Genomic DNA, 17,724 nt, shown 5'->3' on the forward strand with positions numbered 1-17,724 from the left:
CACTCTGGCTGGAAGGACCCCTGAGCCAAGCCTGGCAGCAGTGGCCTGTAAGCCAGGCTTGCTCTGGGTTGCCTGTGCCCTGGTAAGCAGTTGGTGGCCACCCCTGCTGGTCCCTTCCCCAACTTCCCAATCTCTCCCCAACCTGGGCAGAAGGGGAGCAGGGTCATAGCTGTGGGGCGAGGGGAGGCCAGGCTGTAAAGATGAGCAGGTGAGAAGCCTCCAAACAAGATGGGATGAGGGCATGGGGCACATGGTGCCGAGGTCTCTCCAGCCTGAGTGTACTGCCCACTCCTCAACTTGGGGCAAAGCAGCCAGCCTGGCTCTGGTTGTAGTTGCATTCAGCAAGAGGGACGGTCTGACTTTCCCAGGAAGGCTGGTCCCTGGGTGGTACAGCCTTTCTGTGGCATCAGTTCTAGCTGCCAGCTCCCCACCCACCCCACAGGGACCTATAGGCAGCATTAGAAAATAATCCAATTTATTCTCTCTAGGGAAGAGGCCACCCTTCCCGGTTCCAGGGTGCCATCCATCCTTAAATAAACAGTCAGGAGAAGGGCCGCCAGCTCACTCGGCAGGCGGCGGACATTCAGGAGCTGTAGGGGAGGTCTCTGCCAGTGCGGGCTGGCCCTCAGCCCCATCCCGAGGGCGGAAGACCAGCTCCCCAGCCTGCAGCACCTGCCCGGCAGGCCACGTGCCACCTGGCCCATACTGCTGGTAGAAGTCCGCGTCTGTCTGGAACATGACCAGTGCTTGGGCTGTGTGGATTCGCACGTGCTGAGCCAGGCTGTTGGCATCCAGAAACTTGTCCCCACAGGAGTCACAGGCATAGAGGATGTGAGTGTTGGGGTCTGTGGAGGTGGGACAGCAGTCAGAGTGGGAAGAACCCCGGGCTCTGCCCACATTCACACGCAGGTGGCCCCCCTCACCTTCCTCCTGCACTTGCTTCACAGCTTTGCTGATCTCGGCCTTCAGGACTTCCGTCTCATCGGCTGTCACTGCAGCTCCCACCGGCACCACTGCGGGCAGAGTCGCAGGGCCTAAGGTGAAGGCACGGGCACTGCCCCATCATCGCCACCCTGGCAGCAAGCTGCCTGTGACTTCCCTCTGCTGCCCACAGCCCGCACCTGTGAGCTGAGTGACGGCTGTCGCTGCCAGTGCCTCAGTGGCCAGCGTGACCATGTCATCCACAGTGACCACGCTGACCTCACTGCCCTCCTCGGGCTCCAGGATCTTGATGCCTGCCTTGCCCTGGTGCACCGTCTTCACGTGGGAGCGCAGGTTGTCTACCCGGTTGAAGCCACGCCCGCACTTATCACACAGGTAAGGCTTCTCTCCTGGGGGAGCAAGGTTCTCTCTTGGGTTTGGGGAAGGGGCTACAGGGGTGGGGTGGGAGGCCCTCAATAACTCATTTGCTCAGCAAGCCTGTCTTTTACAGCAGGAGGTGCTCTGGGGCAGCCACCAGAGCTGCACAGGTACCTCTAGTGACACTGGCACCTCTGGAAGCTCTAGGAAAATGGAGTCCTCGTTTGAACGGAATTGCCTTCAAGGCCACCTGCAGCAAGAGCTAGCACCCGAGGCTGGGGTCTGGGGGTCCCTTCCTTCCCCCTGCTCCCCACCTGGCAGCAGGGGCTGGGAAGGAACAGGCATGGCGGAGGCCACAGCTCACCAGTGTGGATGATGATGTGCTTGGAGAGGTCCCCCACATTCACGAAGGCCTTGCTGCACACGCTGCACTTGTGTGGACGGATGTTGTCGTGGTGGCGAATATGATTGGCCAGCTGGCTGGACTGGACAAATCTGTGGGGCCACAGGGAGGGACTCGCATGGAACTGCCCCAACCTGGGCCTCCCGCCTCACCCTCTAGACTTGAAAAGGACCCCTGGGACCAGAGCCTGGGGCGTGGGCAGCAGTTAGCCCAAGTCCCCAGCCAAGCCCCCAGTTTGTCTTCTGAGCCCCCTCACTGTGGGGTGCCTGGGCAATGGGTGTGGTGGAGAGGGGGCAGGACCTCTTGCCGCAGCGCTCGCAGACGTAGGGCTTCTCCCCCGTGTGCTGGCGTACGTGGGCGATGAGGGAGCTGGCCTGGGTGAAGGCCTTACCGCACATCACACACTGGCACGGCTTCTCACCTGGGGACCGGGCAGAAGGTGTTGGTGCCTGCTCCTCCCCGTGACCTCCCAGCCCTGGGCATGGCTGCTCACCACCCACCCGTGTGAATGCGGACATGCCGCTGCAGAGCGCCGGGGTCTGCAAACTGTCGCTGGCAGTGGATACACACATAGGGCTTCTCCCCGCTGTGGATCCGAAGGTGCCGCTTCAGGTTCCCTGTGGCGAGACGGAGGGCGAACCTGGCGTGGGGCACCACCGGTGGCCGAGGAGCAGGGGTGTGAGGGCAGCCAGGGCAGCCCTGGCCCTACCTGAGGTGGTGAACTGCTTCCCACACTCTCGGCACTTGAGGGGCCCGTCAGCGATGTGGATCTTCAGGTGGGCCTTCAGGTTCCCTACCTGTGCCCAGGGAGGGGTCAGGGGGGCCACCCCACAGAGCTCGGCCCCGGGCCCCCTCACCTGCCCCTCCCACAAAGGAGCAATCGACTCTCAGTCTTGCCAGGGTCCGTGGAGAGATCCATCTCTCCTGGGTTAGGAGAGGTCCCAGGTGCCAATGGTGAGAGGTAAGCCGCCCCACCCCATTTTTTCAGAACCAAACCCCTCCCTGACTCGACGTGCCCTCTGCAGAGCAGCCGGGAGCTCCCCCGTGGGAGTGGCTCTCCCTGGGCCTGTTTCCTGGGTGAACAGGCTGATGAGCTCCTGGAGGCGGGACTGTGCTCCCCACCACCGCCCCACCACGTGGCATGCATGCGGCTGCAACCACCGGGGCTCCCAGGCGCTGGTTCCGGGAGGGGTCCACACACCTGGTTGAACTTCTTGTCGCAGTGTGGGCACTTGTGCTCCTTGTCCGTGTCGTGGGTCTCCAGGTGGCGCATCTTGGAAGTGGGGTCGGAGAAGGAGCGCCCGCAGTAGTCGCACTGGTAGGGCTTCTCGCCGCTGTGCACCAGCTGGTGGCGCTTGAGGTTGCCCGAGGTGGTGAAGAGCTTGCCGCAGTCCTCGCAGCGGTAGCGCGCCTCGCCCGAGTGCCGCTTCTTGTGCAGGTTGAGCAGGCTGATGAGGCGGTAGCTCTTCCCGCACTCCTCGCAGCCGTAGGGCTTCAGAGGGCTGCAGGGCCAGAAGGCGACAGGAGGCAGGGCTCGCTGGGGCGTGAAAGGCCGGGCCTGGCAGGGGCCTGGTCAGGAGGCCGGCCTGGGGCAGTACCTGTGCGTCTTCTCATGGGCCTTGCAGGCCGCCGGGTCGGAAAAGGCCTTGCTGCACTCACGGCACGAGAAGGGCTTCTCCCCCGTGTGGATGCGGATGTGCCGCTTGAAGTTCCCCGTGTGCGTGAACTCCTTCCCACAGTCCTGCGGGTGCAGCAGGGAAGCGGGGTGTGAGGGGGCAGCCGGTGGGAGCCCGGAGGGGAGGGAGGCTGGCAGGGAGGGCTGGCCACACTCTCCCGCACCTCGCACTTGTGGATGACGGAGCCGTAGGCCTTGGACTCCGTGCGATCACCGTAGGTGCCTGAGCGCAGGCCCCGGGCCTCGGCGCCGAGCTCCTGCCCCGAGTCTGTGCCCGCTGACTCCTCGTTCTCGTTCTCCTCGGGGGCCTCTCCGTTCTCCAGCTGGGGACCCTCCTCCTTGACCTCAGCTGGCCCTGCGCCCTCCTCCTCTTGCTCCTCTTGCTCCTCTTCCCCTTTCCGGGCGGGCTCCACCTCCATTTCTGCGGAGAGAAGGGCAAGCACGGAGGCGCCTCAGAGGGCGCGGGGACCTCGCAGCCAGGCCTGGGTCTGGACCCCACACACGGCCCTCTCTGCCTGAGCGCCTGTCACGGGCACCGGCAACATGTGGAAGGGACAGTAAATGGCCCCAGCACTGGCCAAGGAAAGCCCCCGGGGGGCGTGTGAACTGGGTATTTGCTGCCTGGCAGATGCAGGTGGGGGCTCAGCCAGCTGGGGTGGGTGCTGTCGGCCAGCAGGCACTGGAGGGTTGCTGTGGGTGGGAAGACACCCCTGCACGGTGCTCAAAGCTGGGAAGCAGCAGAAGCTCCAGGCCTTTGAAGGACGTGCCTGTGCTCACAGACACACGGCTAGCATGGCCAGCCAAGGAACGACCTCGAGACTCAAGAACATGCGAAGACCAAGGTGTCCCAAAGCTGAAGTGCATGGTGACTCCAAGTGGGACTGGCTGGAGGCAGGAGGAGAGAGGGAGGCCCCAGTGCGCAGTGGAGGCAGGGCCCTGGGAGGATGCACCAGGGAGAGCCTGGTCCTGGCTGGGCGGGGCTACCTTGCTCCGAGCTCTCGGACAAAGCAGCCTCAGCTTCTGCGGCAGCCATGCCACTAGTGGGGTCTGGCTTGAGCTCCACAGGCGGCGGCTCCCGGGGCGCATCGGCTTTCTCTGTCTGCTCTGCACCTGGGTGGAGGAAGCACCAGAGACTGGATTGCTACCCTCTCCCCAGGGGTGGGATACCTTTCCTGGACCAGCCAGTTGGTGGTGGCTGTGTATGGCCCAGGAGGGGAGGCCCCAGCACACCCTTAGCTGAGGCTATTGTGTCTGCTCTGAAACAGACCCCCTGGGACACACAATAGGTCATTCTGGGTAACACAAGCTCAAGAGGTGCAGGTGCCCATGCCACCTGCCCCAAGGCAGCCCTCACTACCCTGTGCCCAGGCCGCTGGGAGGTGACAGGGCAGCCAGCTGGGTCCTTGGCATCTGACTCACCGCTGGCTGTGCTCTGGGCCTGACCGCCACGCTCCTCCTTGAGGTCCCTGCTGGGGCCTGTGGGTGCGCTGCGTCCTGCCTGCTCCAGCCTGCTCAGCATGCTGGTGGCCGCCTTCTCCTCTTTAGCTGTCTTGTCCCCTCCTGGAGATGGTACAGGGCAGACCTGCCGTTTCCCATCAAGTGCCCGCCATTTGGAGGTATGAGGTGGCCCAGAACTTGCTAGGTCTTCCTCGTCCTCCCTAGGGTACCTCTAAGTAGTGGTTTGCTGATTTGTTCATTCACCAAATTATTCACAGGGCACCCACTCCATGTCAGCTGATGGCTGGGCAGTGGGAATACAACAGTGATGGTTCCTGCTTGTGTGGGATATGCAGACCTCATGTGTGCACTAATGGAGCTGATCAGAGGTCAGTACTAGGAAAGGGAGGAATGTGGCCTCTGGAAGTCTACAGCAAGGCACCTGGCCCATAGTGGGCATCTGAGGTCTTTATCTTAGCAGCTAAGGGGAGTGGAAGGAGGGGCTCAGGAGAATAGACCCACAGGAGGGTTTAGGAGCAAACCCTGCCCATGTGCAAAGGCAATGAACCAGGCACGGCTCCCGGGTGCTCTGCAGGGGAACCCATGTGCAAAGGCACTGAACCAGGCACGGCTCCCGGGTGCTCTGCAGGGGAAAGGCAGGCAGAGAGGCCACCCTCAGACCTGAGGCAAACTCTCGCCAGCACCCACAACCGAGTCAGGGCCAGATGAGGAAACTGAGACCCAGAAAGTCAGAGGCAGAGCCCACGTCAAGAGCCAAGGTCTCTGGCCATCTGCTTGGGAGCAGCTGCCAATAACCCACCTTCTGTGGCCAAGGCCTCTGCATTTCCCCCAGGGCTGGTAGCCGGCTCGGCAAGTGACTTGAGGGCATGGCAGGCTGTGATGATGTCCTGCATTTGGAGGAAGGTGGCCACGGCCAGCACATCATCCACGTTCTCAGGGCTCAGGCTCAGCTTGGCCGTGTACATAAACTCCAGCACCTGCCCCAGGCCTGCCGAGGACAGGACAGCTGTCAGAGACCCACCTCAAGATCCGGCACCGGCAGCCTGCCCCACCACTCCACCCAGCAGCAGGACGCAGGGACTTAGGAACAGCTGAGTGGCAAGCCTGCATCGCCCCATCTCCTGTGGGGGGAGGAGGCAGGTAACCTGGAGGATCTCAGCACTGCCAATAGCCCCTGAAAAGAAGTGCTCACTGAGGGTCTCAATGCCTGCCCTGCACAGAGGACAGGTGTGAACACCTGCCCTACACAGAGGACAGGAGGTGTGAATGCCCGCACTGCACAGGGAACAGAAGGTGCGACTGTCCACCCTGCATGGAGGAGGATGGGCTGTGAATGCCACCCATGCATGGAGAAAAGGAGGTGTGAATATGCACCCTGCACAGAGGACGGGGGTATAAATGCCCACTCTGCAAGGAGGACAGTGTGAATGCCTGCCCTGAACGAGGACAGAGGTGTGAATGCCCACCCCGCATCGGGGAGAGATGGTGCGAACACCTGCCCTCCACACCCTCTACTTGGCCGCTACACTTTACCAGCAGAGGACACTCCAACCTGACTTTCATCAGGGCTCTGCTACCAACTCTGTATCTGACTGACCTCCAGGCCAGTCACTGACCTCTTTGGATCTCAGTTTCCACATCTATAAAATGGGAGAATACCCTCTCATGGCATGTCATGCCAGTCTGGGCTGGGAGTCCGAATCCAGGACCAGTTCCTTCCACAACCCCAAGGTCTTCCTGACACTGCTCCCAGCCCCAGGCCCTCCCCATCACCTCTCCCCACACTTCTAGTTAGCACTGGGGTAGATGCTTCAGGACTGACTCTCCCATGGAAAGGGGCCAGAGGGCATAGAGTCTGCCTGCTCTCTGCCCTTCCCAATGAGGCTTTTCCTGTGTTCACTGCGGCCTAGAGCTCATCATGAGCCTTTCCTGCCAGTTCTCCCCTTACCACTCCACTCCCAATCAAGACACGTCCCCGAAAGGTGGAACTTAGTACTGACATGCTCATGGCCTGAAGCCTGTGTGGGAGGCCTGTTGCATCCCACAGCCTGCAGGTGCTGCCCCTGGAGGGCCTAGCATGGCACAGGGCCAGCCATAGCTTCTGGCCCTCAGCAAGCTCAGCCCCAGCCCTGAAGGGGTACCTGCCGCGTTACTGATGTCCAGGTGCACCACGTCCTTCTGGTCCACAAAGAGCATTTTGAAGTACTCGCTGCAGGCCGCCAGCACTGCTTTATGAGCCTTAAAGTGAACACCGTCCACCACAAAGGTGCAGTCACAGAGAAGCCCCAGCTGTCGCTGCTGGTTCAGCTGTTCCAAGACGTGCTGGCTGTGCTGGGGAAAGTCCATGGCTGCAGAAAGCCAAAGGGCGTTGGGGTTAGCATGGAGAAAGGACCTCAGACACACTCAGTCATTCCCAAACTCCCAGGCAAGCATCATGGAGAAGACAGAATTAAAACAAGTGAGGGCATTTCTGCCACAAAAGGGCAATTCACTCCAGATACCCCTTGCAAACCCAACTCAACCAACTGGTGGTTCCTGGATTCCTGGGTTTACTGGCCAGGAAAAGTGGCCCAAACCAAAAAGCATTGGGGCACCAACACGAGGCAGCCGCCTCTGTATCCAGCCTGGTAATCACATGAAAAAGTCAAAAAAGGGAACAAACACAGAACACTGAAATGTGTCATCATTTCAAAAATGAAAAGACATGGTCACTTTAACATTTGTTACAAAAAATGCATGACAATCTCAGAATAAAGGACAGATGTTTCAACTGTTTTCTTTAAGAAAACTTTCCTATCTTGTTATTTTTCTCATTCTCTCATGGACAGGTGAAGACAAGACGGTGTTTCATCAGCCAGCGTTGCAGAACTTGGCCCCTCTCAGGCTCTGCGCATACCCCATCCCCCGCCAAAGCCTAGCTCTCCCTCTCTTTCCTACTCATGGGAACTACCTAGAGTTGCAGTCTTCTGACTCTAGAAACCTGTGTCCTGGTGGCCATCCCAGGAGAAACAACTTTGATCCTGACACCAAGAGCTGCTGACCTGGCCACAACTTCTCTGTCAAGGGCCTCACTTAATGCCTGGAAATCCCACAAGTGAAAATGCTCAGGAAAATTCCACGGCCCGGTGCCGAGCAGTCTTGAACCACACAAGCTGTGACTAAGTAACTATCTAAAACAGCTCTCCCTCCTGTCCCACTACCACCCATAGTCGGCGTCAACATCAGCAATTGTCTAGGGAAAATAAGCAGGCCCTCTTTTCTAGAAAGAACCCATTTCAGAATGTTTGAAGAGAAAAGTCAACACCCACTGTCTGGGGCCACATTAGACATATTCAACTGGGCACGGCTGTCACGCCCTGGCCCAGGATCTGCTAAGGGGTAGTGAGTTCTCTGCCTACTCCTCTTCTCTGAGGCCTGAGTCGGCACGGGGCTGGATCCCTGCTTCTGGGCAGCTGAGAGGGACACTTTGAGGCTCTCTGCCCCCAGTTTCGGCAGCTCTGCCCCAGCTTGGGCGCTCCCCTGTGACATCAGCATCTTGGGGGTGAATCACCGCGGCAGCTTTTGTGGCCATGCATGGCTGTTGGGCTGTGATGAGTCGCAGAGGAAGCCACACCTCTCACACCAGCACAGGTCGGCCTTGAAGGGCGCCAAGGCCCCCTACCATGTGATGTCTGGAAACTTTTCACAAGTGGGGGTATCTGCTGAGGTGGGGGAAGTGACGCAACAAATAATGGGGTGCATGGCAGTGGCAACAGGCATGAGCCACAGCGCACCAGCCTCCGAGCCACAAGTTTAGCACTGCGGCTGCTGTTGGAGACTCAGAAATGGCCGTTCCCTCCCCCTACACATCTCTGCCCCAGCTTCGGCTCTCCCAGTGACATTCCTAAATGGCTGTGGCTAGAGCCCTAAGTTTAAGCACTGGAGAGCCAGGGCCAGCTCCGAAATCAGGAGGTAAGGCCCTGGGGCAGCTGGCCCCGCACCAAAGCCAAGTGGCTGGCAGCAGCCCACGGCCACCTGGAGCACAGCATAGAGGCCTTTCTTTCCTGTCCTCAGTCCCTGGAAGCAGCAGGTTCCCATCTGTGACCTGAAGGAACACAAGGGAGAATTGTGGCTGTGCTGCTCCTATGCACTGGACGTGGGGAGGCACCAATGTCCAGCTTGTGGATCAAGACTTCAAGGGCACAAAGGGCAATGTGGGTGCAGAAGGAACCAAAGGTAGGGGCGAGGTGGGCCCAGGCCACGTCAACCCTAGAGCTGTCTTCTCCTGGCTGTGGAAAAGGTCACGCGAGCACACAGGTGTGTGGGTGGCAAGCCCTGGGTCTCAATTGCTAGTCACCCCCTACATACCCAGGAGCCCCAAGTACAGAAGAGGGGAATACCAGGGCCCACACAGGGTAAAATCCTCAACCGGCTTCAGAAGCAGCCCATCTGGAATTTGCAAGTGAGGCCCAACCCTTCTCTCCTGGCTGTGTGCCCGGCTTCCTCACCTTCCCCAGGAGCCAACCTGAAATTTGAGCCACCCAGGTGCTAAAACAACCTGGGGAGCATCAGCTGAACCCCCAGAGGTACAGACAACCCTCTAGCAGGAAAACCATCTGACCTGCCAGGAAGAGACAAGTGAGAAGACTCCTAGCCAAGGGGAGGGACAGGATCAATCCACCTGTCTGGGCCCAAGTCTGGGATGAGCCTCCCTGTGGCCATGTGCCCTGGGGCTTCCTGGCAAGCACAGCCCCGCCCAGCCATACAGCTGTCCTGGGACTGGATGGATGGATGGACGGATGGATGGATGGATAAGCTCAATAGATTAGATAAGACACATTTGCTAGATAATAAAATAGTAAAGGCCCTGAGGACATACCACCACCGGCCAAGAGAGCAGCTGTGTGCCCATGAGCAACGTTCACTTTTCCAATGCAAGATGCCCACCCAGAAGTGGGCTCCTCCCACACATGGGTGTTAGGAGGAGAAACAGAGGCGTCTGTAATCCTCTGAGGCCGCTCCAACAGAGACATGCACCAAAAGGGAAGAAAACAGGAGAAATGATAAAAGGTAGGGAGGAAGAAGTGAAGATGGGCAAAGTAAGGGAAGGAAAGGAGAGGGGAAGGAAGTAAGGGAGAGAGGGAGGGAGGGAGGGAGGGGCCCTGTACCCACAGAGAGATCAGCGGCAGCTGAAATGCACTTACTAGTACGATCTGGGACTGGCCTCCCAGGGGTGCAAGAGCAGCTCGAGGGGGCCGGGGGGGGACCAAGTGCTAAATGGTGTCACCCACAGAACTGTGTCACCGTGGACTTTACAACCCGAGCCCCACCCTCATGGGGCAAGTGGAGCTCAGGGTCCCCCAGGCTGTTCCCCAGCCGGGAAGCTCGAACAGCCCCTCTCTCAAGGTCCGTGGTGAGATGGGAGGTATGGCCAGCTGGGTCCTTCCCTCAGAGGGGCTGAGCTAGAACTAGGCAGTCCTCCACCTCCAACCCACGCGAACTGCTCTGGAGGGATCACCGGCCTGTGTCCTAGTTCCTCTCTTATCTGTTCCTCAGCGACAGGAGCCCAGCAGGATGGCTAAGCTTAGATGGACACAGGAAGAGGGTCTGGGAGCGAAGGGGCGTGCAGGTCCTAGGAGCATATCGCCTCCCAAGTACATGCTAGGACGTGCTGTCTGAGGAGACGTTAACCACAGTAATCAGATCAACAGCCAGCTGCTCCCCATCACCTGTGCGGGCACAGACGGTGAAGAAATACTGTTCCCACCAGGCAGCCTGCCCCCCACCCCACCCCTGGAATACGGTGACCATCACTCAAGCACAAGTGTCAAGGTCTGTGGTCTTTACTTCATCTTGCGTGATGGGCGATAAATACGGGCACTAGTTAAAGCGACTTCTAAGGAAGATCCAAAAACCTTAGACCCACGGAAAACGCCAACAGAACAAGACCACAGAGCCCAGCAGCCCAGAGTCCTCATTTTAGATGCCGACTGACCTGACCACCCCCTCACAAAGTCTTGGCTGCAATCGGGCACCTTTTCCGAACACCTCCAGTCACTCAGTTTTCCTCCCTGACCTCGGGTGTCAGAGCTGGGAGGCTGTCCTGATGACCAAAAGCTTAGCTGGACACAGAGCCCTGGGCTCCCTCACAAGGAATTCACTGAGGAACAAAAAAGTGAGGCACTGAGGACACCTGCAGTGTGAGTCCGGACAAGCACACTGACACAGCGGAACGGACGCAGCGGAACTGACACGGCGGAACAGACGTGGACGATGTAGGGCCCCTCTCAGGATGGCCAGCAATTCTTCCCCTGCCAGGCCACCACGCCTCCCATGGAGAGACGCTGTCTCTTTCCCTTCCATTGGAATCTGGATGGCCCAGTGACGTCTCTGACCATCAGGATGCAGGGACTGTGCCAATTCCAGACCTAACCCTAAAGAAGCCTGGAAGATCCTGCTCTGGCTCCTGGGAACCCAGTCACCGAGCTGGAGGAAAGTCCAGGCTCCCGTGTGAGTGGGAAACACATGGAGGGGCTCTGGGGAGAGGGCACGCGGAGAACAGCAGAGAGGCCTCTGACAGCACCAGCGCTCTGTGGCGAGGGACACACTTCCCTGGACCTCCCAGCCCAGCTGCTCGCTGTTGCACGCACGGCCTCAGCCAACACCTCGGAGCAAGCGACTGCCCGTTCATCCATAAAACGATAAGAAATACTGACTCACTGATGACTTATGCCACTGGGTTTTGGGGTGGTGTGCTGTGCAGCAAGAGATAGGAGACAGACGGTAAAACTATAAAGAAAAGGAAGTGATTAAGCCAAAGGTTCAGGATGATGGTTCTCCCTGGATGGGGGAGGGTAAGCAGGGGACTTCTGAGATCCTGGAAGAGTTCTCTTTCTTTACTTGGAGGCCCCTGGATTTATTACTTAAACTAAACGTGTATATTTCATGTACATTTACATGAAAACTATTTCAATTTTTTAAAAAATTATTATTTTTTTGTAAAGGCAGGGTTTCACTATGTTGCCCAGGCTGGTCTCAAACTCCTGAGCGCAAGCAATCTGCCTACCTTGGCCTTCTAAAGTGCTGGGATTACAGGTGTGAGCCACTGCACCCAGTCATTTTTCAAAAATTTTAGTAAGAAAAAGTGAGATTCAGTTGCCAGATTTGATCCAGTCATGGCACGGAGTGTGCAGGCCAAGGCTGGGTTGCTCCCAACCACACTCCTGGCCATGCTCACCAGGGCTGCCTTGAGGCCCAGCATGGCAGCGAGGGTCAGAGGAGCTAAGAGAGCCACCAAGGCTCCTGTGGGTGGGATTGAGAAGGGCTGGCCCCAGAAAGCACAACCCATTGCATCTGTCTTGCAGTTCCAAAGCACCATAGGCTGCTGAGTAAGAAAGGTTTCTGTTTGGGCCATGAAATCCACTCTGGTGCCAAGTTCCACATTGCTGCCTCCACGACGCAGGGATTCCAGTGGCAGCTGAGCCCCGTGGAAGCAGCAGAGCCTCCCGGGACAGGCCAAGCAGGATCTGGATCCGGGTTCCACCAGCCACTCGCAGGTGATCTCCAGCAAAGCTTCTCCAATGGCCAATGCGGCTAAGGGTATGACTTCCTTTGTGACAGGATTAAATTAAGTAACATATGTCAAGGCCCGGTACAGTGCCCGGCACATCGTGAGCATGCAGCAAACTACTGTGACCAGGAAGCACAGATGCACGTGATAGTTCTGTTTTTTTAGGCCAAAGACTTTATCAGATGGTTTCTATATACCCCTTTATGCTGGGCACACTGGGTGTGTTTGAAAACTATGTGGTGACTTGACCTTGTTAAGAGGTTGTAATCATAACCCATTACTCCTAAATGCAATCTGGAAAAATCCCAGAGCACAATTAGCATGAAGAGAGGGAGGAAGTGACGGGAGGGGCACTGAGTGGAGAGACATCTAGAGCTATTGTCTCTGCCAGGAGGCACTTTATATTGAACAACTGTTCTGTTAAACTCCAAGGGTGCTCCAAGGCGAAGGCTGGAGTGCAGGCCCAGAGCGCTAAGTGGCCCCAGAGAGCACAGCTCCATCTCAGAGTCAAATGGACACCTGTCAAACATGAAGTGTTACCCAGGTTATTAGTGTGCACTAAACTACCTGCAGGGTTTCCACACTGCCTCAAAGGGAAGCCATTAAGCCAGGAAGCAACTGGCCTACCATAGGGAGACACTGATCTTCACAAACAACAGTCCCCGGCTCCCAGAATAAGCTGCACCCAGCTATGAGCCTTGTCATGAGCCATCTGGTGTCCAGGTGCTTGAGGAACCTAAGGGCACGTGAGAAGGATCACCATTTGGCTTCCAGTTGCTCAGCATTCTTGATTTTCTAGAAATACAGGTGGATCAACATAAACTTCCAAAGGAGCCAGGTACAATGGCTCACGCCTGTAATCCCAGCACTTTAGGAGGCCAAGGCAGGAGGACTGTGGGAGGTTTGAAACCAGCCTAGGCAACATGGTACAACCCTGTCTCTACAAAAGAAATTAAAAAACTACCTGAGTGTGGTGGCACACACCTGTGGTACCAGCTACTCAGGAGGCTGAGAGAGGAAGATAGATTAAGCCTAGGAGGTCGAGGCTGCAGTGAGCTGTGATTGTGCCACTGCACTCCAGCCTGGGCGATGGAGCAAGACCCTGTCTCAAAAAAACAAATAAAAAAAAAAACTTCTGGCCAGGCGCGGTGGCTCACACCTATAATCCCAGCACTTTGGGAGGCCAAGGCTGGCGGATCACTTGAGGTCAGGAGTTTGAGGCCAGCCTGGCCAACGTGGCAAAACCCCATTTCTACTAAAAATACAAAAATTAGCCAGGTGTGGTGGTGCGCGTCTATAGTCCCAGCTACTCAAAAGGCTGAGGCAGGAGAATCACTTGAACCCAGGAGGCGGAGGTAACAGTGAGCCAAGATCACACCACTGCACTCCAGCCTGGGTGACAGAGTGAGATTCTGTCTCCAAAAACAAACAAACAAACAAATGAAAACTTCCAAGAAAATGGAAGTTCACACCAGGCCAGGCTTGTGAGCATGAAACCTACCTGCCCAACCCCACCAACCACCCCAGTTTGACAACACATCCCTTTGAGTGCAAGGGATGGCAGAAAAGCAAAGATGAACAAAACCAACCCTGCTGGCACTTTCCTCCTCACCCAGCAAACACCCTTCTTGTATTAAGATGGGATTTCTCAAACTTCTAAAATCACTTTCTCCTTTAGATAAACATATAAATCTTGGCCCCTCCTGACAACCCAATTCTGGTATTTCCACTGGAAAGTGCCCATTCCGAGCTTAAGAATCACTGCTATCTCTACACACTCCCAACAGCCAAGGTTCAGTAGTATTTTCAGAAGTTTGTATGTATGATAAAAAAAAAAACAGATTTTTTAAAATCTTAAACATGTGTAAATACAAAATGAAATTACAATGCTGACTTTGCTTTTCAAACTATACAACTACTGCTATCTTTCAGATTTAGGCCAGGTGCAATGGCTCACACCTGTAATTCTAGTACTTGGGGAGGCCGAGGCTGGAGGATCACTTGAGGCCAGAAACTTGAGACCAGCCTGGGCAACATAGTGAGACCCCATCTCTACAAAATAAAAATTAAAATATTAGCTGGGCGTGAGCTATGACTGCACCACTGCACTCCAGCCTAGGTGACAGAGGGAGACCCTATCAACATCAACAACAAAAGTTTAGCCACACTTTTGAGGGGGCAGACACCCCCCTGCCTGATCCCTGATGGACCCCACTGCTCTAGGACTATCCACGAAAGGGAAGGCTGGCAGGCCCTGAAAAAGAGCTGTCCAGGATTCCAGCAGCCCAGGCCAGCTTAGAATCCACTACGCTGGTATGCGCTCCAGGGACTTGTAAAGCTCAACACGGTAAATTAAGGGGCCTTCCTGCCAAAAAGACAGAATCACGACATGTGGGACTTGGGCAGTACCTGATCATTCCCCAAGGCACATACACCCATTAGCCACAAATACTTCCCGAGTGTCAAGCAACAGCACTGACACTGCCTTAAATGATACAATGTGTCACCCCCTCTCTCCTACCAGTTTAATAAACTCACTGCAAGGTGGGGCTACTTATTTATTCCTTACAGCTGTTTATAGCACGTTACCCAGAACCCTGCTCTCAAGTGGTTACAGATCAAGTGGGGAATAGGCCGGTTGAGAGCAGAGATCCCTGGCCTTTTTGAGAATGACTAACTCAATATCAAAGTATTTCCTAGACCCTTATGAAATGACAGCTGTACTTCTGGTACAACTTGTTAACTGAGAAAATAGACAAAAGCCACTATGAAAAAGTGAATGCCCATTCTATCAATCACAAAGGCATTTGAGCAACAATTCTATGTACATGGATAAGAAATTTCCCCAATATAGAGAAAATCAGTGGGTGATACAGCTGCTCATCGGCTCATAATTATTGATTGCCCTTTAGGGGTGCTCAGCCTATAAATTAGGAAACAGATACATATAGAGAGAAGACTAATGAATTTCACAAACGTCTAATGAGTCTACCTTGTGTCTGTCCTAGGTACTATGTTAGAGCTTCGAACCGAGTGGGGAAGACAGGTAATAAATGGGTATAATAAACAATGGCAGCTACCAAGTACTGTGGAGAAACTAAAGCAAGCTGAGCAGATCGAGAGGCAGGGGCTGTTTACTATTTAAGAAAGGAGGCGGCCGGGTGCAGTGGCTCACGCCTGTAATCCCAGCACTTTGGGAGGCTGAGGCGGGTGGATCACAAGGTCAGGAGTTCAAGACCAGCCTGGCCGACATAGTGAAACCCCATCTCTACTAAAAATACAAAAAATTAGCTGGGCATGGTGGTGGGTACCTGTGATCCCAGCTACTCAAGAGGCTGAGGCAGGAGAATTGCTTGAACCTGGGAGGCTGAGGTTGCAGTGAGCTGAGATCGCACCACTGCACTCCAGCCTGGGTGACAGTGAGAGACTCCTTCTCAAAAAAGAAAAAAAAAAAAAAAGAAAGAAAGAAAGAAAAAGAAAGGAGGCAAGGGAGACCTCAGAGGAGGTGGCATTTAAGCAAAAACCTGAATGAGGTGTAAGAGTGAGCCAGGCCACGTATGCTCAGGGACCATTACAGACACGAGGAAGAGCAGATGCAAAATCCCTGGGGCGGGCATGACCTTGGCACAGGGGCTGGTGTGTCTGGAGAGGAGGTGGTGTGTGGCACAGCAGCCGGTGTGTCTGGAGAGGAGGAGGTATGTGGCACAGCGGCCGGTGTGTCTGGAGAGGAGGAGGTGTGTGGCACAGTGGCCGGTGTGTCTGGAGAGGAGGAGGTGTGTGGCACAGGGGCCGGTGTGTCTGGCAGGTGTGTGTGCGCAAGAATGAGAGCAGTGGGGGCTGAGCTCGCCCAGGCTTGCAGGGACACAGCAGACTCTGGATTTCTTCTAAGTGCACTGGGATGCCTTGGGAGTGACGAAGAGTGACAGAAAAGAGCAGAAGAGTGAGGTTCCTAAAAGGCCCCTCTGACTGCAGTGCACAGACAGACGGCAAGAAGGCTTAGTGGGGGCCCCAGTTAGGCTACTACAGTAGTGAAGAGATAGCAGTGGCCTCACCAAGGAGGTAGGAAACAGGTGAGAAGCGGTCAGATTAGGAATACGTTTTGGCAGAGCTGATCAACCAGATGTGTGTTGTGACAGAAGGAAAGGAGTCGAGGATGACACTAAGATCTGTGCCCAGAGACACTGGCCCAGTGGCGGTGCCACTTCCAGACAGGAGGAGGAGTGGCAGGAGGAAATTCCCTGGGGAGAATCTGAGTTCTGTTCTGGCCAATTACAGCTGAGATGTCTTGTAGAGACATCTCAAGACATCTTGTAGAGACGGTAATTAAAGCCACAAGGTGGAACAAGATATCCATGGAAGCAGGTATTGGATAAACAAGAGAAGAAACCAATGGACTCAGAATCCCAGCTCCAAACTTAACACAGTGACCTCAGGCAAGCAATCTCTGAGTTTTAAACTGCTCACCTGTAAAACAGGAAAACCACCATAAATACGAGTGTTCAATGAGACAACAAGCAGATAGGAAGTGTTGCCCAAATACTGGCAAAAGTGGAATTAGATATGACTTCTCTAACACAGCTCTGTGACTGATACACAGTTAAAACAAAAGGAAAATGATGAACTAATAAAACAAAAACAAACCCAAGTGGCCTCTCCGTACAGGGCAGCACAGGGCTCCTGCCAAAGAGGACAGCAGCTGGCCAAAGCCTTGGGAGGGCGGCTGATGGAAGCCAACAGAGCCGCAGCCTGGTCCAGTACGACAAAAAAAAGTGCACAGGTGTTGCTTCTCTCTGGCTGCAGGCTTCCACCGTCAGGCCTTTGCTATGGTGCAGCTTAGGGCAGAAGGCCTGGGAACTCAAGTTCAATATAGAAGGATTCGGGGGTCCAATCTCCATAATTGGTGGGCTGAGGGGATGGTGGAGTGGATGTTTACTTCAAAGTCCACTGCAAAGTGCCCGGGGCCCTGGGATAAGGCTGGCTCTGAGCCCCAGCCCCTCAGCCTTCACTGGGGAAGAAGGACAGTGTGATGAGTGCTGAATGGGTGCTGCCGAGTGCCAGCCTGGGAGGATGTGACCACACCTAAAGACAGACAAAGGCAAGAAAGACATTTGGGCAGGGGACAGCATAAGCAATGACAGCTGAGGGGCCAGGGGGAGAAGGGGGATCATGCCCCAGCACACAAGAGGAAGGAGGGGACAAAGTGATGGGAAACACAGCTGGAGGGCCAGGCTGGGACTAGGCACTTGGGCTGGGACCACCACACCAGGACTCAGTGACAACCTTGGCAGTCAGGAGCCACACTGCACCTTGAAAGGGGGAGATGAAGTCCCACTGGGCTGG

The 17,724-nt window shown here is 55.7% G+C and overlaps 1 protein-coding gene across 5 annotated transcripts in view; it reads right to left on the reverse strand.

Annotated features, from left to right (window-relative positions):
- Positions 1-458: 458 nt before the first annotated feature.
- The window catches only part of ZBTB17 (zinc finger and BTB domain containing 17), a 34,348-nt gene continuing 17,082 nt past the window's right edge, over positions 459-17,724 (reverse strand). The window contains exons 3-16 of one of the 5 annotated variants that reach the window (XM_010370790.2): positions 6,977-7,183; positions 5,635-5,823; positions 4,797-4,937; positions 4,362-4,487; positions 3,542-3,798; positions 3,301-3,443; positions 2,904-3,204; positions 2,412-2,499; positions 2,203-2,319; positions 2,003-2,123; positions 1,664-1,794; positions 1,122-1,331; positions 924-1,013; positions 459-845 (exon numbers count right to left, since the gene is read on the reverse strand). In XM_010370790.2, coding sequence (XP_010369092.1) covers positions 562-845; positions 924-1,013; positions 1,122-1,331; positions 1,664-1,794; positions 2,003-2,123; positions 2,203-2,319; positions 2,412-2,499; positions 2,904-3,204; positions 3,301-3,443; positions 3,542-3,798; positions 4,362-4,487; positions 4,797-4,937; positions 5,635-5,823; positions 6,977-7,181 — 2,403 coding nt within the window. In that variant the 5' untranslated portion in view covers positions 7,182-7,183 and the 3' untranslated portion in view covers positions 459-561. Of the gene's footprint in view, positions 846-923; positions 1,035-1,121; positions 1,332-1,663; positions 1,795-2,002; positions 2,124-2,202; positions 2,320-2,411; positions 2,500-2,903; positions 3,205-3,300; positions 3,444-3,541; positions 3,799-4,361; positions 4,488-4,796; positions 4,960-5,634; positions 5,824-6,976; positions 7,184-17,724 lie in introns of all 5 variants that reach the window. The other 4 variants (XM_030913631.1, XM_010370791.2, XM_030913633.1 and 1 more) reach the window with 4 other exon arrangements.

The sequence above is a fragment of the Rhinopithecus roxellana genome, chromosome 12, assembly GCF_007565055.1.
Source record: "Rhinopithecus roxellana isolate Shanxi Qingling chromosome 12, ASM756505v1, whole genome shotgun sequence".
In the NCBI taxonomy this organism is placed as follows: Eukaryota; Metazoa; Chordata; class Mammalia; order Primates; family Cercopithecidae; genus Rhinopithecus; species Rhinopithecus roxellana.